The 22,888-nt window shown below is 38.9% G+C and overlaps 1 protein-coding gene across 7 annotated transcripts in view; it reads right to left on the reverse strand.

Moving 5' to 3' along the window:
* The window catches only part of PLEKHA7 (pleckstrin homology domain containing A7), a 134,900-nt gene that overhangs the window by 43,869 nt on the left and 68,143 nt on the right, over positions 1-22,888 (reverse strand). For 5 of the 7 annotated variants that reach the window (XM_054171538.1, XM_054171537.1, XM_054171541.1 and 2 more), the window contains 4 exons: positions 13,609-13,692; positions 6,709-6,820; positions 2,414-2,515; positions 617-689 (listed from right to left, as the gene is read on the reverse strand). In XM_054171538.1, the coding sequence (XP_054027513.1) occupies positions 617-689; positions 2,414-2,515; positions 6,709-6,820; positions 13,609-13,692 (371 nt within the window). The remainder of the gene's footprint in view (positions 1-616; positions 690-2,413; positions 2,516-6,708; positions 6,821-13,608; positions 13,693-22,888) is intronic. The other 2 variants (XM_054171542.1, XM_054171544.1) reach the window with 1 other exon arrangement.

The raw sequence follows: 22,888 nt of genomic DNA on the forward strand, positions 1-22,888 counted from the left end.
TTCTGACAGGCTGCATAACATGATGGACCTTCCATGTAGCATTCTACATCTAGGCTAATTGCTATAATTAAGAAACCTCTATTACTGCTGTATCAGCAGCGGAAATGCAGCGCTTTGACATATGAATTTGACTTTCACATTCTCTAATGCTTTCCAAAAACTGTAACATGCTACACAATATTCAAGACTTCAAAATAACCTTATGTAATACCATTATTCCCAGTTCAGCCTCTAACCTTTTTTGGTAGAAATATTGGATTCAGACCTTTTCACTCTTACATTGTCCCTTAGATCAAAGCTGAATCATTGCCCTGATGTGGACATAGCGCAGCAAGTAGGTAACACAACACAGACCAGACATGGTATTGCTGCCAATGTTTTGCAACATAAACCTTGGCATACATTAAAGCTAAGTGACAAAAGACTGTACAGTACTCCCTTGTTTCCCACTTCTGGCCTGAAATTTGCTACACGTTAAAGACACATGAGCAAGTAAATGCTTCACACTGCATCTCCACATAATACTTAACTATAGCTGAAGAGTTTTATTAGTTTATGCCTGCAGTGTGGTTGGAACAGGTTACAGACTAACTCAATCCAGCTAGTGCCTTCTCACCTTTGTAGTAAAACAAACAATAATCAGCAAGCACAAACCATCGTCTTTTCCATAATCGCATTCCAGAGCTATCCTGAAATACAAGAAATGTGAAACACTTTTCATTTATGGAAAACCAACAGCTTATCATACAATTGCTGTGCCCAGGAATAGCTTAACCTAAATGTGGCAGCAACTGGAAAAAATACAAGTGGTTTATTATTTTAGCAAAATATTACATACTAAAAGAGGTAAGAGGCAAAACATCCCAGCTATAAAACAATCAGGGTAGAATATTCCAACTGCTAATTTTCATTAAGTAATTAAACCTGCATCCAGATTAACCTTCTACACAACCAATGCATATTTTGTCTGGGGAGCTTTATCTGCAACAAATAAAGTATGGCACAAACCCCAACATGGATTGTCTGTAGATCAAGATGAAAATCACTCCACAGCTATGAAGTATGACCTCACATTTCAGACAACAATCCCCTATAATTCTACAGTCACTCTCCCATATGCTACCCATGCCTAAAAGGTAATTTAATCAAATACTCTTCAGGAAATAAAATGAGGTCCATAATATGCAAATTTTAATGAAGTATAATATGCCTCTGGCAATCTCTCTCTATATACATCTATATATATCGCCTTGTCAAAATGAGTAATATTTACATTGAAGTAATTTTAGAAGCTTGTAAAATTGCCAGGATGCAACTGAAGCAAGTACAGCTTATTCGGTTGAGGTAGACTTTGATGTGACCAACAGCACAAAAAACACCTTCAGGCTTTAAGTGCTTGCAAGCAGAGGTAAAGGGCCAGAAGGAAATAGTCAGAGGAGTGTTATAGGTACTATTTCCTTTCTTCTTTCTGCAGTCACATTAAGTATTCAAGGACTTTCTTCCTTTTTCTTTTTCATGCTACAAGGCTGTCAACACATACTAAGCTCTGATTCTGTCCTGAAAACTAATGGACTTGAGTAGTGGATGTCAGAGTTGATAGCAGGATACAGCCCTGTATGCATGAGGAAGCGGATAGCTGTCAGCCACTTTCCTGTATTATAATCACAAGCCTTAGATTTCAGCCTTCCCCTACTCATCCCTAAACCTAGCTGCTGGATCTCAGGTGATAACCTGATAGACACTGACTGCAAAATTAGCAGCAGAGAAGTATTCTCCTACAACAAATGGCTTTATTTACCTTTTGCATTCAATGATGTGCTTCTGTCAGCTTAAGAGTTCAAGATGCAATAGATTTAAAATTCTATTTGTTGGATGAAATCCTATCATGCATCCTTTGCTTAGATACTGATCCTAGTGACAGCAACATGTGGTGAACAGGTCCCTGTCTCTCCATTTTCTCCCTTCTGCTTCTGGGGACCAAAAGGCATATGGACTGGAATTAAGCCTTTGATCAGGGTATAAGGGCATAAGCAAGCAGATGGAGTAAGGCCTTCACAGGTAATCTCTGGTTTGTAGCATATTCTAGGGGAGACTGAGATCAGCCTGGCAGCAAGACAGCAGGATAAGACAAGGAAAATAACCAGATCCAGACAACAAAGTTAGAGCCTCAATATTCAATCCTGATGGTGATGTCTGCTTACCATAGTTTCCACCTCTAAATCAATCCTCTATGTAAAACTTAGTTTTCACACATGCTCAGCACAAGCCCCTCATTATGGAAGCTCGTGGGAATACCCAACACTCCTGAATCAGCAACATTTGAGCTTCTCATTTTTCAGTTACTTGGAAAGCACTTACTTTTACTTGATGATTGTACTGAAGAATATGACCAGAAACATGATTACATGCATACCTGTTTGTGCAGCCAGCCTCTTACTATAACAGGGACATTGGGATTCCTCCTGATAGCTTGCTCCCTCTTTCCAAAGCTATGAACTTTGTTTCCAGACTTCACCTGTAAGGTGGCATAACAAGGACTTTTAAACTGTACCAAGACTCATTTAATATTACAAATAACCCCACTGCAATAATTCATAGATCATTACACAGTAACAAGGTACTTACAGAATTCTCAAGGACAAGTAAATAGACAATGATATTTACAACACAGCAAAGTCAGTCTTCCACTTTCATCAACATATCAGTGCCAGGATGCTCTGCCAGCTCCCGGTTGAACAACAACTGGTGACTCCAGTCAGAAAGGCAGAAGTGTGGAAGTTTTAGTCTGCTTGGGAAATATTGCTAGGTGCATTACAAGAGCTGCATCCAAGCCTCTCTGCAAATGGTGCAAGTCTCTTACAGGACTTGCTCTTGATTTTTGAGGGGTGTTGGATTGGTTTTGGTTTTCTTTCCTGTTTAAATTCAAACAGTGTTGATACTTAATAAAATGCCTGGACTTTGACCTTCCAAACAAAGGGAGAAGACAGAATGACGCTGCTGAGGAAGAGACCTAGACAGCAGTAAGTGGAAATCATAAGGACTAGGTAATGGCTTGTGTTTTACTTTAACCTCAGTTTTGACTCACATGAGCAAAACTATTTCAAAAACAAACAAGTAAAACCTATCAGTCTGGGAAAAGACAGCAAGAACCTCTGGATGAATCTCTGTCAGTACTTTTCCATTCTCAGTACAGTTTGCTACAGCAATTGCTTTAAGAACTTGACTTCAATAAACCACCCTTACAGTTGCTCCCAACTTGAACAAGCAAAAAGCTGTCCAGGTTCACTCCCTGTCTCCTCCTTACAATGTCTCTCCTTTGCTTGAACCTCTCCTCACACTTAGTCATGGTACTGATGCTCTGTTAGCTGCAGACAGATCAACTCTGGAAACATTTGTTATGTGAAAGAGATGACATCATAAAAATATCTCAACCCACTGCTTCTGCAAGCAACACCTGGACTAGAAGACAACATATATAGTAATAAAATAGTCTAGCAAATGCCCCTACCACTCAGCTGGCAATACCAGTTTACAGTAAAAGCCTGGTGAAGATGGTACAAGATCTCCCAGCCTGTTTCACTACCATAGCTAAGACTCTCAGCTTAACAGGCTGCAGAGTACTAGCTTTGTGCAAACACAGCATGACAACTACAGCCATAAAATCTCAGTAGTCACAGACCTACAAGCAGCAATTCTGACACTAAAGAAAGTAGTGAGCTATCAGGCATTTTATATTTGCTATTCTAAGTATTTCAAAACATAACTTGTGAACCTATAGCCAAAGGAAAACACAAAGCTTTATCATGAGGACAGCCAAGCTCTGGATGATCATTTGATCACAGGGCCAAGCCACAGGTATTTGCTTTTAAGAAAGATTAGAAGTAATCAATTCAGTCAAGATTAAAAAAGAAAAAAAACTACTGCAAAATGTTAGATGCAACAGCATCATTACAAGGGTGATGAAAAACAAGGCCTAGGCTGTTTAAGGTGCTGAAAGTCAAAAAAACCGCTTTGCAGCTGATCAAAATCAATTTACAACATGTACAGATTCAGTTTTCTAATTTTTCTTTCTCATATTTATCCATGGAAGGGTGAATGAACAGAGGGACAGTTTGAGTATAAGTAATGTAGTCTTACAGCAAAGTCGGAATTTTTATCAGATCCTCTGTCAGTGACCAAGCACTTGAATAGAATAGAATAGACCGGATTGGAAGAGACCTTCAAGATCATTGCGTCCAACCCATCAACTAATCCAACCCACCTAATCAACTAAACCATGCAGCCAAGCACCCTATCAAGTCTCCTCCTGAACACCTCCACTTCTCTGACCTTACTGATGTTTTTTTAAAATGCATGGTGTAAAAGTCATCCTTGGACTTGGGCAAAAAGGCCAAACAATTTCTATCACATGTGAGGGGAAGAAGTTTTCTCAAGGCTGTGTATTCTACAGCAGTACAATATCCGTAAGAGAAATGAAATATTATGCTGCTTTATGTAATTAAGATGTTCATATCATCAATACCCTCATCATGATCTGGAAAAACAAAGCGTAATAGATAGTGAATGCCATGCCTTGCTTCCACTGGCCAGAATAAAAACTTAGTTTAAAAGGTATCTATTTTAAACTCTTTGTACTGCAGTAGTCTTTTTCTAACAAAATATTCTGATATCGTTGTCGTGTGTTGAAAAAAGCAGGTCAGACAGCTGCCTTTGTCTCTTGAAGACTAAGAAGTCACTTTTGACTTGAGTACATTTGTTATGTCAGCTTGTTTGTGCATGACTCACAAGTTTTTGCAAGAAGCCAAAACGTAAAGAGTCAAAAATGTCAAATCCCTTTTCATTGCTGCATCATTCTTTTTCCTCACCATAGCCTCCAGCTGAAGAGGAAAGCTGATAACTTCATCACAAACTGGAGATTTTCGTTTGTTTTGATTTTGTTGGCATTTTTGTTTTTCATTTGTTTTGTTTTTCTAAAACTGGATAGCCAAAAAAATTGTAGACACTATTCCATTTGGAACAGATTTTCCAAACAGCAAAAAGGAAGACTGTGTCTTGATAAAAATATACACATAAAATAACGTGTAACTTTCAGTCTATGGTGAATCAAAATAAAATAAACCAAACAAAAATTAAGCCCCAAACCTCACCTGGTTTAAGTTACATTAAAAAATCCATTAAAAAATCTCCATTCCATTAAAAAAATCTCAGTGTTTCACTAATAAAAGGATGCATGAATCTTTTCAGTATCTCTAAGAAACTGAGCTAAAATCCTTATTTATTTTTTTTCAGACAGGAAAAACTGAAACACTCAGAAATTCCTGCTCTTAGTCTTGTGCATTCATCTGCAATGGCCCTGAACTAAACCCTGGACTCTACAACCCAACTCCAGACAGTCCCACAGAGCTGGCACCACCACATATCTGTCACCATCGCCTGTTTCTCTCAATTGCTAGACCTGTTCTTTATTTACTCACCGGTTTGTCTTGGAAAAATACCAGCAGCTATGAGTATCTGCAACAATTCAACTACTTTCCCTATACAGAAACCATCCCAAACACTCTCAACACAGAGACAGTAATGAATGCATTACACTGCTGTCCTTTATGCTTTTGACTTGGCCAAAGCACTGTGTAGCACAGGAACATTTACAAGCTTCTATCCACATCATCAGATGCTTTAACAGACTTAGTTCCAAATGTACCTTACTCTCAAACTGAAAGAGATCTTTATTCTTCCATATCCTTCAACTGTAATCAATATAAATGGCTTTTAATAAGGTTAATAACGTAACTGAATTGGCTATGAACAAGTAGATTTTTGGGACAGGGAATGACTGCCATCTCCTTTTGCTTTTTATTCCCATATGTCTAATTTTAAGTGAACCCAACAGAACAAGACTATCTTTGCAACCTATTTGGCAAAGTCCTTTCTTCAACTCAATTACATAACAGGCTTCACACTTGCATATTTATATAAAACATAACAACCAAAATCCAATCAAATTGCAAAGTTTAAAAACTGCAGGCAAAGCTAAGAAATAGATCTTTGCTAATTCATTCACTATATTTTTGCTACTTTTTCTCCAACCCCCTCCCATGCTCACTGTACTGTAGTTTACTGTAAGGTCCAAGAAGTGTTACAATACTTGGTGACATGTCAAATACAGTGCTTTATTATGTTTTTGTGCAATAACAAACAGAGACCCTTTGTCAATGAGAAATAATGGGATTTTTCTACCGCTAAACATTCTGTGGGTGAACTGGGTGTCTGCACTGTTTGTGCACTATAGTGATGGCAGAAAAGGATCTAAGTTGTTATTAGGGGGAGGAATAGCATCAAGGTTTCATGGAAAAACAGGAACTGCAAATTACAATTCCTGGTACTCTGCAGCACTTTCTACTATATATAGTGGACTATAAAAAGACTTCCTGGAATACTGGCATTACACAGACTTACTTCTATTCTGAAGAAAGAAGCCTTTGAGACCTTCCATAGTTCACTGTTCATTGAGTTATCTTAGAACACTCTCACATGGGTATATGATGCTTCTATGCTGTAAAAAGCTTTTTGCTTGGGTGGAAGGTACTAGTGGGGTTTTTTTGAGGTATTAAGACTCTAGGCTAAACATATAGTCTATTAAAAGAGTATTGAACATAAAGTGAATGATGTTCTAATCATCAAGTTGAAACAACAGTCTTTTTCCTTTACCTTAGAGCCAGGTTTTGTATCAACAGCAGATGTGGTGACTGCAGTGGATGTTTCACTGACCATGCTTGAAGGTCTTTGGTTTATTTGTTGCTTGGACATAGATGAATTCTGTCTAGAAAATAAACAAAAACAGATAATCTAAAGCACACTGTTTCAAACAGGGAGCTTTGCCTTTTTATATCTAAGATTCACTGTAAGCAAATGAATGACAAGCTAGTGAAACATTTCCCATGTATCTGCAACTTCCTTTGCACCACCTCTGTAATTTTCACTTCAGACATTTCTCAAGCAGATGACAGTGACATCTGATGATTGGCATTTGTCTATGTATCAGGAGGAAGAAACTTGCCAAATTGTCTGCAAATCCAGAGAGAATCAAGATATAACAAAGAGCACTCAGAGAAGTTAAGGCTAATGCAGACAAAATAAACTGTGCCTGATTTAGAGGCTTGGCTGCAAACATGTGGAAGAGCCAGTACTGGGGAGGGAAGGGTAGGAGTCAGCACTTTGCAGTAATGGGTTTCATTTTTAAAGCCTACTGTTAGATCTTTCACTGACTTAATGTTAGATCTTTGAATGTGCCCAAACTATGATTCATACTATGAAATGAATGATTAAAATACCTTTTAAATTAAATGGTGCAAAGGCAGATACTGTTAGACGTAAATAACTTCTGAGTCACGTAAAGACTCAAAAAAGCCCTGATAACTAGCTCAGGTGCAGATATCCACTTAAAACACAGTTAAGATCAATCCTACTATAAAAACCTGTTGAACAAGTAAGAATTCAGTACAGCTGGCCAGATGGAGAAATAAGAGGATAAACAAAAGTGCAAAATCTTGTGGGATCCCATAAGCAGGTCATGAAGAGAAGCCTCAGCAGCCAAGCTCGACACCAAGTTGTGAATTAAAGCCATAGGTGGCATTTTGAAAAATCCTTAACAACATTGTATTTTAGCAACAATGTTGTAATATATTCATACCAGAAAAACACAAAACAACCACCTCTGATATTCCTTTACCCATCTCAATAATTCACCAATTTATTTAAAAACAAACAAACAAAATTAAATTGTTGGTATCACTGAAATTCAATCCAATTCTGAAAGCAACAGAAAACTAATTCTGAGGAATTATCACTACTAAGAAGAGAGAAGAAGAGGTTGTGATTGCAGTAGCTCAACAAAGGGTTTAACTGTGGACAAGGCGTTTGGCATCATTGCTCTTCCTCAGGTACCACCTGAGCAACTACATGTCCAAAAGCCTTTATAGTTCATTTGGGGTCAGGCAAAGCGCGTTTCCACTTGTGACCACACAGTTTCAATTAAGCTTGCAAGGTAGCAACACAACTTTGATCTCCTTTTCTTTATGACTTCTTGTTCATCTGGCACAAATCCATTCTTTCTAGCTGTTATATTTAAATTCAGGTCCAAGACATGAGAACAAACTACAGCAAGATCCTAAAATCCCTGGCCAGCCTTGAATGTTGAGAGATTAATCACATCAGTTTGAGTCTATTTGCCTTACTTCTTACAGACCAGGTAACCTTTAATCAGCTTGAAGAATATCCAGTTTCACCAAAGAGCAAATGAAGACAATTCTCATGTATAACACGACCTAACTAAGCTATTACTGTAGATCAGCCAGTTTTATTATCTGTTTTTGACTCTGTTCTCACTACTCTTCTCACTCTATAAACTTTTGTAAGTATTTATAATGTGGCCATTTAGTAATTTCTCCTCCATTCGCCACTGAAAGTTGGCAATCAAATTTTCCTTTTCTGGAAGTACCAAGATTAAAGATGAACTTCAAATTCACAAGGAGAAATTTTCTAAAAATGTGAGATCACTGCTATGTAGAAGAACTCAAAATAGCCAGCACATGAAACAGTCAGTCCATCAACACAGAAAATACATTATTATTGTTAAAAAAAACCCCAATTAACCCCCAAAACATTAGCAGCGAACACTGCTAATCCAACCCAAACTTCCTGTACCTGAGATGCAACAGAAAACACCAAAAATATTGAAAATGGAAGAATTTGCATAAAGTATTTCAAGAATAAAACAGATTTGTTGCATGGAATCACAACATAGTGATATTCAAGTAGTCAGGCTTCTTAATAGCTAATTAATGCTCTCAATCTGTTTTTAAAAGCAAGGAAAAATAAGCAGAATGACCTGAAACATCCCAGCATGTTAACAGAATTAATGCTGTCCTAATGGCATTTACAGATTAATCTTTCAAAATGAGTATAGCATTAACTCTGTGCATTTGGAAACATTATTTCAAAGCCCCTCCTCCCTATCAAAGATGTTTGATAATACCCATTATCCGAGGTACCTCGTTCTGTTTTCATATTGACGTTTTCTGTCTATCTTCAGGACAGTTTTCCTGCTACCTCCCCCAGGTGTGTGCAGAATTACAGTGTGGACATTCAGGGCTCCAGTTCCTTCTAGACATTTTTTAATACTTGAAAATAACACTCTATATAGTACCTTCTGTCGAGCAACTCCCTGCTCTACTTAAACAGTCCTAGCATGTCTACAGAAATCAAATTTATGAGCTAAAAGAATTACATGGCCAATATTTCGTGTATTAAAACCCCACTGAACAACAATAAGAAAAAATCATTATGACACTGGTAGCCCATCCTTGAAAAAGCAATACTCACATGAGCATTGCTCACACTTTTTTTTTTTTCCTAAAGAATCATAAAGACTATGTGACTTAAAAGACCCACATTCACACCAGCAACTTAAAAAGCTTATTTTATTGGAAACAAACATGACACAGTAACATCATATCAATCTGTTGTTAATACTAATAAATCTCTTGTTCAGAGAGATACTTCTTTACATGTAAATGTAGATATTTATTTTAGGGTTCTTTGGGTTTTTTCTGTTGCCTCCACCTGAGAGTTTTGCTGCTATAGTAACCAAAAGCAATAGACAAAATAAGATGGCTCTCTCCCCAGGGGTGATGCACAGGCTTTATCAGTTGTACACACAAAAATAAAAAAAAGGAGGGAGGGAGGGAAAGAGGATAACAGTTCTGGGATTAAGGACACTATATCTTTCAGTTTACTCTAGGTTTCTACATTTATGGTCAAGTATTTTTTATTTTTTTTTAATATGTTCAAGTCTTTTCTTTTTTAACTTTTAATGGCTATCTTCCCACTTGCAAACACACCACTGTCAGAAGCACATTGTAAAGCTCCCAATACACAACTACTAGCATTTGGCAACACGTACACATGGCTGAAAGAGCCTGCTTTTTCCTTTCTGTATGCAATTATTTAAAAGACTGATTTAAAAAGAGAGAGAGAAAAAAAATTAAGCACTATGTACATCTATCCTAAGAAATTCTCCTACACATTTTTCAGAGAAATGCTCCTATAATCACAGAATGGGTTGGGTTGGAAGAGACCTCCAAAGGACATGTCATCCAAACTCTCTGCAGTAAGCAGGGACATCCTCCATTAGATCAGATTGCTCAAAGTCTTGTGGAGCCTGCCCATGATTATCTCCAGGGATAAGGCCTCAATTACCTCCCTAGACAAACTGTTCACGTGTTCCACCACCCTCACAGTAAAAAACTTGTTCCTAGTATCTAATCTAAATCTACTCTAATTTAAAGCTACTGCCCCTCATCCTTTAAAAACAGACCTTTGTAAAAAGTCCCTCTGCAGCCTTCTTGTGGGCCCACTTCAGGTACTGGAAGGTCACTATTAGGTGTCCCTGAAGCCTCTTCTCCAGGCTGAACAACCCCAGTTCCCTCAGCTGTCCTCGCAGGAGAAGTGTTCCAGCCCCCGATCATCTTCGTGGCCCTCCTCTGGACCCACTCCAGCAACATCCTTTGTTTTCATCCTCCAGTTACAATGGAGTTGAGGAAATCAGGTTTTGGCTTAAAAAGTAAAATTGCTTAAAAGGGAAATGCTTTGGGAAAAAAATAGTGAAATACAGTCTCAGGCTTCTACTGAAAGTATCCAGCTGACCAGGTGAGGCAAGGGCATCTGGCTCATACCCGACATAATCAAGCTAGGATTACATCATTTGTTGACATCATTTTCCAAAACTTCTTAAATCTTCTTGCCAGAATATTGCTTCTTGGATGAGAAATGGCCAGAGCAGTCTGTACATTCATCATTCCCACACTGCTGTAAATGACTTCTCTAATGTTAAATGTGTCCATTTAATAGGTATGTTTGTTGCAGCCTGAACAAACTTGTGCTTACGTCTCCCCACTAGCTCCCAGTCAACATCTGGTGACAACTCCTGGCTTCGGCCCTAATCTTAAATTAAAATCAACCCCTAAGCAATAAATCATGTCACAACAGCAATGAAAAACGAACTGCCTTTTATGAAATCCTTAAGAGTGCTACTACTTCAGACAGGATTCTTCCCCTCTAGGAAAAAAGTACACTTGGTCAAAAGGATCCTATGACAGAAAGTTTCCACAGACCATGCAAATCCACAGAATCTTTCCAACTGTGGCCTGTTTGTGAATGTCACTGCATCACAAGACAGGATCAACAACTCTGATTCCATACAGATCCTTGCTGCCTGGGGGAAAAGAACTGAAAACCCACCACTGCCCCATTACAAGTCCTAGGCCTAAAGGCAGGGAGGCACTAATGGCTCCTTTGATTTCAGCAGAGACATCCACAGTCAGCAGCATCATTTGAGAGCTCAGATGTGATGGTGAACAGTATCTGTGTAAAATCCAGTATTGCACAGAAGGAACCATGTACAAGTAGCATGGCAGGTAGCAAACTACAGGAACCTGAGCATCCCACACACTTGAAAATTACATTTTAAAAGCATGATATATTAACAACATCTAATTTTGAAATCACTCTGTATGTACTTCATGCCAATAGTAAAGCTTAGAAAAATGTTCTTGCATGGTTTGTTTCCTAAGTAGGCACTACAAACAGATTCTCCTCTATATCCCTCCAGCTATTTCCTCTTCTTTTAGAATAAAAAACATCTGTCTCAATTAATTCTACTACATTGTAAGATCTATTTGCTTCTTTTGATACCATCTCAGTATAACTGAAGTCTCGAGATGACAAGTTATGCCCGTTCTTCAGATTGCCCTTCAAAAAAACATCACCTTTGTTTCTCTTCCAAAAAACATTTCTAACACACTAAAGATCACTAAAATGATGTGCCACCAGCAAGTTGTTTTTTCAATTCTGCTTTTAATATTTTATCTGCCACTGTGACTACAAAACCTGAAACAACCCACAGAAGTGCACCTAATCTTAGGAAGCACTCCAAGGAGCTCTACCCAAATGCCCATTTTCCCTCACACACATACAAATTTTCCTTTAGTATTATTAAAGTTTGAGTTGGAAGACAAACAGTGGCTGTTGTCCATATTGCCCTTGAGATCAGTTCCATTGTGAAACACCTGTTCTCCTCACTACATGACTTGCTGCAACGTTTGCATACCTGTCCCAAGCCAAAACCCTAATGAGCTGCAAGCCTCTCACATTCCACACAGCACCTGGGGTGACCTCTAGCTCAGTAGCTATGCCCACTCTTTATATTCATCACAGGCCTTTCCCACACACTACAAAATATGTTCAACATTCTATTTCACGCTGGTCTCATCAGAGACCTTAACACAGGATTGGCCCTTGGATTTGGTTTGAGCCTGAAGGAGGACAGCTATTTAGTTGGGTTTATGCTGGGGTTTTGTTGCTATTGTTGGTTTAGGCTGGTTGGTTGTTTTTTTTAAACCCTGTGAGAAGCGCTCCTCAAGGCTGTACCTGAAGCTCTGGGAAAAGGGCTGTACAGTCATGCCCTACTTCTTCCCTCTCCAAGTTAACAATAGAAGACATTGCCAGGATGGCCTCAACCTCCTGGGAGCCTCACACTTCTCTCATTTTTCTTAACACTATGCTGTTTTAATTTGCTTTAGATTTAATTTAAATGTCACATAATTCAGAACAAATTGCTCACAGTTGTGCAGGCGGCTATATAAACCACCAAATGCAGGCCACCACAGCATGATGTGCAGCCCTGTGATCCACAAAGAGATAGAGGCTGCTTAAACAGTGTTGGAAGACTAGGCTGGAAAAGGAAACAGCTCTCTGGTGTTGTCCCAGTCTGGTTGCGTTTGGAGTGATTCTAGAAGCAATGTAGAACTTTCTCCTAGACACTGTCTAGGGGAGCTATCCAGTCAACTCATTACAGAAGGGATACCAGGAGCAATCTACCATGCAGCAAGGACAACAGGGGTAGTTAAACCTTAAGGTCAAACAGGGTGATCCAAACCAACACCAAAGACATGCCCAGATACACCAGTTTGAACACATGCCTTTTAGGTGTTTTTTTAACCAGATAATCAAGATAAAATATGCTGGAAACCAATATAAGTAATTCTATTTCTCTAGAATAAATTGCAACCTAATTAAAACAATTCTAATAAATATCAGTCCCAAAACAAGGAATGCAGAAAATGTAAACCATTTTAAAAAAAAAAAATCAATTAATTACAATGGAAATGAAGACTATTTTGTGTATTTCAATTTCATTGAAAACTTTCCAGTTTACTCTAAAAACATGTCATATTTATGTTCTGTATATTTGATATTTACATAAGGCTAAAGAATTATTAACTATCCTATTTATATTGCCTTTTTTGTTTATTTTTCAGGAGAGCTGGTTGGCTGGCTTCTAAAGATCTGGTAAAGATTCTCTCTCAAGCCCCACAATGGAACAGTACTAGAATCAAAAACATACAGTCACAATGAGAAGTAAATTTTTAAGCATCTCTGACATTTTTGTTACAATACCAGAAAAAAAAATAAATTGTTAAACTACTAAACTACTGTAGGTAAAAGGTGTTACTGGGTTAGAGCTCTCGATATGGATATAAAATTACTTACTCTTCTTGCAAAATAAATTCAATATTTTCTGGAGAAACCTGTCCTGTCACAGGATGTCTAAATGACGTGGTCTGCTGATTATGGCTGAAAGGGAAAAATAAATAAATAAATAAATAAATACTGCTGAACTCAGGAAAATGGATTTATGATCTCTAAAAAGCAGAACTGTTTCTTCTGACCTTTTGGCTGCTGCTACCCCAGAAATGAAACATACTTCCTAGGTACTTTTGAACCAGAAATGTTTTCAGCTCCTTCTTATTTTCTTATTGATTGGCACACTGTAACATGTAATTATTAAACAGGCTAATGTTTTGAAAGTAAACTAGTTCCAATTCTTAGTTAGGGGGACACTTGAATTTAGGATTATTTACACCTGACTTACCAGATTATTTAAACAAAACAGAAATTTCCCACAGTAACTTGTTCCTTTGTATTTCTGTAAATTTCACAGATCTGGACAAGTAAATTGCTGTACAGTATTTTACACAATTTGCAATATTTAATGAGAATACAGGGAGAGATTGTGACAGTCATTTGTTGAATGTTTGGGGTGGTTTTCCCCTCTAGTACGGCATTTCCCTCCATGATTTTTCTTTTCATCTCCATATGGAAGATCATATATAGCCTCGAGGGTTTTTTTTCTGTTGCATGGCCTATGTAAAACAACATAATTTAGTCTTTCATCTGAGTAGAATCAAAATTGGGATTTTCTATGAACTACCCCCTCAGAGTACTATTTAGACATTTTGCTACCCTTTGTGAAATATTGCTATCAATTAAAGACAATTATTTAATCTGGGTAACCATACTTCTATGGTATATAAACTCTGGAGTGAAGAAAGCCTATTTCAAGATAACTTGGTAGTTGGTTCCTCCTTCCCAAAACAGATAATTAAAATTAATTGTATGGAGAACAGGACCATTTCTAGGGAGTCTCCTACTTACTAAGCCACTTATTCTGCAGCCCTGTCCAAAAAAGGAATCTATAAAAATCACAAGTCATAAAGAAGAAAGTAATTAAGTGTCTCAGTTCAGAATTAGAAAGGTTTTGGCTGAGATGCTGTTAGGTAGCCTCAGAATTAAAGGGAGAGCTCACTTAATTAAGGTCCTGTATTTTCACGGGTTTAGTTAATAGCATTAAGGTAAATAAGATCCAAAACTAGAATTCCCATCAAATGCATCAAAATGCTAACATACTGAGAGTATATTCAGCACAATTTAAAAAATAATATATTTAAAAAAAAAGGCAGCCATGAAATGAATTCTACATCAAAGAGCCAAAACCTAACATGTCATCCTTTTTTTTTTTTTCCCCTTCCTGTAATGCCCAGCAATTTCAGGTCATGCAGATCTGACCCAATTGTCTAGCATAGCAGGATGTCCCCACCAAGAAACGGAATAAAGAAATGTTTTTGAGTTTCAAAGCAATGAAATTCCACAGCAAGCTAATAGCCTTTCTGTAAAGGACAGCCAAAAATCAAATAACCCAGTGCACTCATGACATTCAAATGCATTTATAGGACACGTGTCTCAACTTGAAAAGAACTAAACACACAGTAAAAATAGCGCAAATGAAAATATAACTCTCAAAATGTCCAACAACAACAAATTCCACCTACAACCAAAACCATGACCTGCTCACACTATGTGCCACTTGGACCATGAACAGCAGAGGATGTGTTCTATGTTATTAACTTTTCACCCCTTCTCCAATATCCTCAGCCACAACAAGTCTTATATACGGGTCCAACAGAATGAACATTTTCAGTGAGAAGCTGAGCGCTGTCACAGATTCTATTACACCAAAAGGACTTTTGCCAGCCTCCCCTATCCCACAAATTCTACCCCCACGGCCACTAAAAGCCGTGAACTCAGCTTCAGCCGTCAACTAATTCGAGGAACCAGTGACAGCATTCATTCCCAGACTGGTGGGAACTGACCTCTGTTGCAGAGGTGAATTAATGAAGTACCTGTTCAGTTTTGCCATGAAATTAGAGATCAGGAGAAAGAATTTCCAGTAAGCCTGCAGTGCTAACATCTGCAACGCAACCATGACCTTTTTCTCACAGAAGGGCTGCAGAGTGTTGTTCTAAAGGAGAACTTTTACTTGAGTTTATATTCTAATTTTGGATACATATCCAAATGAAGGAATAGGAACTTGAAGATGTTTTCAAATAATTAATAGATAATCTATAACAGTAACGAGACTCCATGTTTGTCACACACTGCAGTTTTAACCTAAGACCTTTCAAATCAGGACTGCAGCAGTCTTTTCAACCTTTGATGCTTAGACTGGGACTACTAACAAAAATGCAGATACATTGTTATCTTTAAGAAAAAAATAAAAAAAAAAAAAAATCAAAATACCTTGTCAGCTTTGCTCTGCAGGGGCAGCTGAACTGTCAACAAGTTCTTGTCTGTAGGCTTTTAGTCATTAATAAGTGACTCTACAATTAAGACTAAGAAAAAGGACTCTGTTCCCTAAGTGCTCTAGGGTTATTTAGGAAATTAAACTATCCATTATACCATACTAGCACTTCTACAAATGTTTTATTATTTCCCATGAAATAAATAAATTCACCAGGCCTTCAGAAAATGAATTAGCCCTGCTGCTGTAATTAAAGAACAAGTTCATTACTAATAGACTAAATATTACTTGCTAATAATAGAAGTTTCAGCTGGAAAAGAAACACTTCTTAAATATGCGAGCGATTGTATTTTGGGACAAGTTTTGCACTTCAAACATTAAGAGCAGTAAAACAGAAGGATAGTTCTGCCACTCCACAAAATGCAGATGGCAGTTTCACAGACAAGGAGAAGGCAAAGCAAGCCCCAAACTCTGCAATTTTGCGGCATCAACAGTTGGGACTAGACTGAGAAGAGAGAAATGAAACTCCTGCCACTAACAATTAGTACTGCAGAACACAGTGGTTTATTTGAATTTGAAAAGTGAGAGTTTAAGTGTTTTGCCTCACAGGACTCATTAAGAATAAGCAATACTATTCAAAACAACCTATACAACAGATGGCTAATGCCTTGCAACAAGGAATTAGATAGCAGGGAGATTTTTGCCCACAATGAGAGCAGTCAAACATTGGAAGAGGTTGCCTAGCAAGGCTGTGGAATCTCCATCCTTGGAAACAACCAAAAAGAGCCCTGAGCAACAGAACTGAACTTTTTAAGTTGATTCCAATTTTGAAGCTGCCCTGGCTCTGAACAGGAGGGGCTGGATATGATGGGATCCAGGGGTCCTTTTCAACCTAATAATTCTGTGTTGTCATTCTCTACTGGTCCCTCCATCTTTCCCTGCAAATAGAATTTAATTCTTACAATACCTTTGAAACTTTCCCACTATTTAAATAATGTATTCAGAGAATATTAGCTGTTCCTTGTTTTGATCACAACATGAGAAACGGTAACCTTAGGGGGGGTGTAGATTGAGATTACAAATTAAACATTTAAACATTTCCTCACCAGTACTGTCTGTTTGCTCAATAGTAACAATAACATCTGCACTGAGATGGATCTAGAAAACTTGTTGCAATGGAAGTTCTTCTTTTCCATGCACTAAGGACAGACAGTTGCTCTTCAGACACATCAGGTAGCCAAGCCTCCCTGTTGTGAATCACCTTATAGCCTCCAAATAGCAACTGCTCACTGTGTTTCTATTGTCCAGGTATCTGCCATGCCTAACTGGTGCAATGACAGAGCCTTACTGAAAGGACTCAATGTGCTGCTCCATTTCTCATGCCCCTTTTATTCTTTTTTTTCAGTAGAGAAATGCTTCAGAGCCCCATCAAAACTGGGAAAGGTTTACAATGTCTAACCATGTGAGTTCTGAATGCTGTGGAACTTGTAGTAGTACAGCACCACACTTTTGAAAGGCCAAGCTAACTTTTGTCATAGCATTACAAGTTTCCTGTGTGATAAATGATGGCATTTTTGGTCTAAAGTACCTTAACACCAATGAACTAGAGCAGCTGAGAAAACCCCAAGACCTTCAAGATCTAAACAGCATTAACACATCTGGCTAACATTAGCCACACGTGGAAGCGTGCTGCAAGAGCACCTGATGTGACTTTCAAGTTGGCCCTGGGTTGGGGTGGGGAGACAGAAACAGGTAACCTTACAAACCAGTTGTTTGTGATCCTACAGGGTGGCTGGGAATGCAGACAGACACCTTACTGCTCGCAATCTAGAAGCGATCTAGAACATTTCTCATATATTAATTAAGCAACTCTGTAAATTGAACATTGCCTATCATTTATCTGCAGCAATCAAACTGATTTAAGCACAAGAGGGAGGGACCTCGACAGGCTGGACAGATGGGCAGAATCCAACAGCATGAGATTTAACACATCCAAGTGCCGGGTTCTGTACATTGGCCACAACAACCCCATGCAGTGCTACAGGCTGGGGTCAGAGTGGCTGGAGAGCGGCCAGGCAGAGAGGGGCCTAGGGGTACTGGTCAATGGTAGGCTGAACATGAGGCTGTAGTGTGCCCAGGCAGCCAGGAGGGCCAATGGCATCCTGGCCTGTATCAGGAACAGTGTGGCCAGCAGGAACAGGGAGGTCATTCTGCCCCTGTACACAGCACTGGTTAGGCTGCACCTCGAGTACTGTGTCCAGTTCTGGGCCCCTCAGTTTAGGAAGGATGTTGACTTGCTGGAGCGTGTCCAGAGAAGAGCAACAAAGTTGGTGAGGGGTTTGGAACACAAGCCCTATGAGGAGAGGCTGAGGGAGCTGGGGTTGCTTAGCCTGGAGAGGAAGAGACTCAGGGGTGACCTTATTGCTCTCTACAATTACCTGAAGGGAGGTTGTAGACAGGCAGAGGTTGGTCTCTTCTCCCAGGCAACCAGCACCAGGACAAGAGGACACAGTCTCAAGCTGCACCAGGGCAGGTTTAGGCTGGAGGTTAGGAAGAAGTTCTACACAGAGAGTGGCTGCCTGAGGAGGTGGTGGAGTCACCATCACTGGAGGTGTTCAGGAGGAGACTTGATAGGGTGCTTGGTTGCATGGTTTAGTTGATTAGGTGGTGTGGGATGATAGGTTGGACACTCTGATCCTGAAGGTCTCTTCCAACCTGGTTTATTCTATTCTAAAACCACACCATTACCATCCAGTCTCCCACCCCACACTATGACTGACACATGTAGGCACTTTAGCCTGTGTGAATCTTTTTGCAGAACTCATCATTAATATGATTTAATCTTTTCCTTTTTTTTTCCTTTTCTGTTCATTTTGTATCTGAGTGAAAGGCAGGTTTTAATAATTAACTTTTGGACATGACTGATGTTGATGACCTTTTGTTTGAAGCCAAGCAAGTTTATAGATTGCTTCTAGTGTAATTTCAAGGCCCAGGTAGATGAACCTTAAATGTGTGAATCAACTATTCATCAAGTTTACATCACATTAACAATCAATGTATAAGTTGCAAGAATAATTCATGTTGTCATGGGACAACCTGTTCTACAAATTATTATGAGCCACATTTACAGTATGTTTTTTCAGTGCTGACTCCTTTATGCTCACCTGCAAGACTAGATGAGTATGAACATCTTTATGCTGAATATCCCAAATGGTGATCATAGTTAAGGGTGAGCGTGCACACTTCTGTGGGAGTTACTGGTGTGGGTGCAGCTGACAGAAGATTCCAAACAAGAGAAAGTGCCTGGATCTAACCAGGAAAACAGCCAGCCATAGTTTGTTTTATTTCACAACCTCTTTCTGAAATACAGCAATAGCTTCTAAATAGTTTCAGCCTTCTGAGTATTTTTTAGATATGAGCCTTTAGAATTGGCTAAAAGAAAAAAAATTATCAATAATTCAAGAAAATCAATGTCAAAGGTCTGTAAATAATATATCATTGGTGGGGGGGAGGGAAAGGCAGTGTCATACTGACAGAATTTGGAAAAATCAGGAACTAATTGTATTACACAAATAAAAGTACCCATTACAAGCTGGACACACACCAAACCCCATCTTTTCAACGTACTGAACACTACCCACAGTTGACAGTAGAATGTCTCCTCAGAGTAGTGGTAAAATCCTCCCTTCCATGTAATCAATGTCCGGGAGGCTTTCATGAGATCAGAATTTCATTCCCCAGTTTAATTAGCATCTTATCTTAGCCTATGAACTATTGCATGAGAATTACAGTGTACATATGATCCTCAGATCCCACCTCCTCCTCCAACTATCACACTAAGAATTCACACATTTAGTTAGACTGAATCCAGTTCTGGAACGACCCTGAGATGTTTGTGACTACAATCAGTCAGCACAAGAGCCTTTGCTCATAAAGACACCTAAGGGGACAGCTAGCAGGACACCAGATAATACTATATTTTCTGTTCCTCATAAAAGTTGTCGTAAAAGGAAAGATTGAAACTAACAGTAAACTGACAGCCATGCTCTCACATAGTGTCCTTTCCTCTAGCTAGCTCACTAATGATACAGTTAAAAAGAACTGCAAGTTCCTTTGAAACTGACTCAATTTTTTTTTTTTAATGTCTTAATGAACTACCCAAGGTAATTTATACTCTCTAATAGTAATATCAGCAGGAAAGATTTTGTGGTTAATGAACATTCTTTTCAGAACAGATCTAATAAATCAATAGCAAGCTGATACAGAAAATGCCACAGGATCACTACAGATATTTTCAGTCGTTAAAAGAGCAGACAAAGGGACAAACACACTGTCATCACAGGATCACCACAGATTTCTGAGAGTAACAGGCTGAAGTCACCTTCTGATTCACAAATCCTCTTGATGCATATCATGAGACACATCAAGATTATATTAAAACTAAAATCACATTCAAGTAACTTGAAACTGGGGGGAGAGTGTTAACATTTTGAAGAACAGGCAACCTTTAGAAAAGAGGACATTCCTGAAAACTGAAATTTGATCCTATTTGCTTGCTTTTAGTTTTCAATAACATTAGAGCCCCTGCCCCCAAAATTGAAAATTAAATATTTTTTTAAATCTCTGATCATAATGAAATAAAATTAGATAGGTAAAAGATGACTCCTGCAGAGAGTTAATCAAAAAGGCTCTTCACAGTGATGTATGACAGGAATACAAGAGAGAGCAGTCATAAATTGAAACCAGAGAACTTCAGACTACACATAGGAGAAACTTTTTCTCCTTGAGGATACAAAAATGTATTGTGAAGGTGGTAAAGCAATGGAATGTGCTGCCCAGAGAGGTTGTGCAGTGTCCATCCTTGGAGGTTTTCAAGACTAGAGTGGAGAAAGACCTAGGCAAGCCAGTCTGACCTCATCACTAACCCTGCTTTGAGCAAGGGGTGGCACTAGAGATGTTCTGAGGTCCCACCCAAACCAAGCTGTCCTGGTAGGCTGGATACAGTTTGTGTTTCTACCACAAAGCCAAAAAACCCCACAAATTTAAACCCTCTAAATTTAAATGCATTTGTAAAAGACTTTTTCCCTCTCAAATCTTAAGTGTAAAATGGACAACAGTACTGCTTTTGCCTGAGAGAAGACTATTAATACAAAATCATCCTACCTAGAGCAACAAGTATAAATTCATGGAGTTTATCAGACCTCACACCTGCTGGTTTCTTTCCTTTCCAAAGCAGCCAAGGACCTACAGCACTGAAATACTGACACACATGAAAGCTACGAGTTTAGCATCAGCCCACAGAATGCTACTGTAGGTCACACAAATCCATGATAACCCAAAGCCAAACTTATAGGCACTACAGTTAAAAGTAACAGAACGCACATCAACCAAGAGCACCAGGAGCCATTTGCAGCAGACCTTCATCATTCCCCACCTCATTTCAGAGCCTTTCTTGCCTCCTGCACAACCCATGGGCACAAAGCCTAGCCATGGCACACCTGTACACACCACATGTGCCAAGGGCCAATTCCAATCCCTAAAACTTTTCTGCTTTTAATACTTATTTTACTCATCCAAGCAAAAATCCAAGCAAACGGCTTGAAAAGGAACAGTTTTGGTGTATGTAATACCAGAACTTACTTTGCTGAACATAAACAAATGAACTAATCCTGCATAGACCATTATTACCTAGTATATTCTCCCCAACCTACAAACCTATCACAGTGTCATCCAAGCATGTCAAGTCACAATATGACCTATAGTAAAGGGTTAACAACAATTTACATTATTGGCATAAATTGTGATGAGTTTAATGTAATGAATGTCTAAGCACGTGAAACAAGCGTAAACCTTTAAGAAAACTCTCATATAATTACATTCCGTGTTTCATTTCTTTAATCAACACAATGCACTATCAGCAGGTGAAAATTTGAGACTAAAATATTAAAATGCAATACAATTAGCTGTGAGAAGAGTGGCCCTGAAAACAACCCACCCAGAGAAGAAGCATTTGCATTTTCTTAATGTCACTGAGCAGACACATCAACAGTGCCCAAAGAGCTAACTAGGAGAAAGCCCATGGTAGACAGCTGATGACAATATGGAGATGCAGTGGCTAAGGAAAACAGCCAAGAAACACAAAGAAACACATTTTCCCCTCTTTCCATCTCATAAAAAGCTTCAGCTAGCAAACAAGGGGTTTTTAACTACTTTGTTTGCTTTCTATGAAGTGGTTTGGTGGTTTCATTTCTATTACCAAACACCAATATGCATTACTGGATAGCATGAAGTCAGCATGCAACTTCAAAATCAGCTCTGAATTAGACTCTGTGTGAAACCACATTATCCCATTGGGGAAGATGAAAAACTTCCATAAAGAAATGAAAAGTGTTTGTATTTTTCAAAGTAACTGGAAGGATGAAGAAACTACTACCTTTCACAATAAGCCTGGAAGTCGACAGCCAAACAAATGAAATTGAGCTCCTTAAGTCTGGTCCAGGGAGGCAGGCTGAAGCAAAACCCAGCCAAAAGCTAGCTCTCAGTACATCACTATAGATAGTGGAGCTATCAGCTACATTCCTCCTGCTCCACTTCAGCAGCATGTTACAGACATTTTGTCTGGTTCTTGTCCAGTAACTCCACCAAACCGAGGCCCCCACCAGAGCACTCCATTCTCACAGAAGTGAAGCTGGTGCAGATAACACCTCCAAGAGTACAATGACCTTGCTTCTGCTGCTGCTGCTGCTTTATTGCCAGGGTTTTCACAGCCTACATGGCTCCACAACAGGGCTCACAGAGCTAAGAGAAATATGCCCTTGAATAAGAGCTCAGCCAGAGAATCTCCAATATTCACCCACCTCTCAGCTCTGTAATGCAAGGACTAGCTCTCTGCCACCTCCCCAAGCCAGTCAG

Source organism: Dryobates pubescens, chromosome 22 (assembly GCF_014839835.1).
Source record: "Dryobates pubescens isolate bDryPub1 chromosome 22, bDryPub1.pri, whole genome shotgun sequence".
In the NCBI taxonomy this organism is placed as follows: Eukaryota; Metazoa; Chordata; class Aves; order Piciformes; family Picidae; genus Dryobates; species Dryobates pubescens.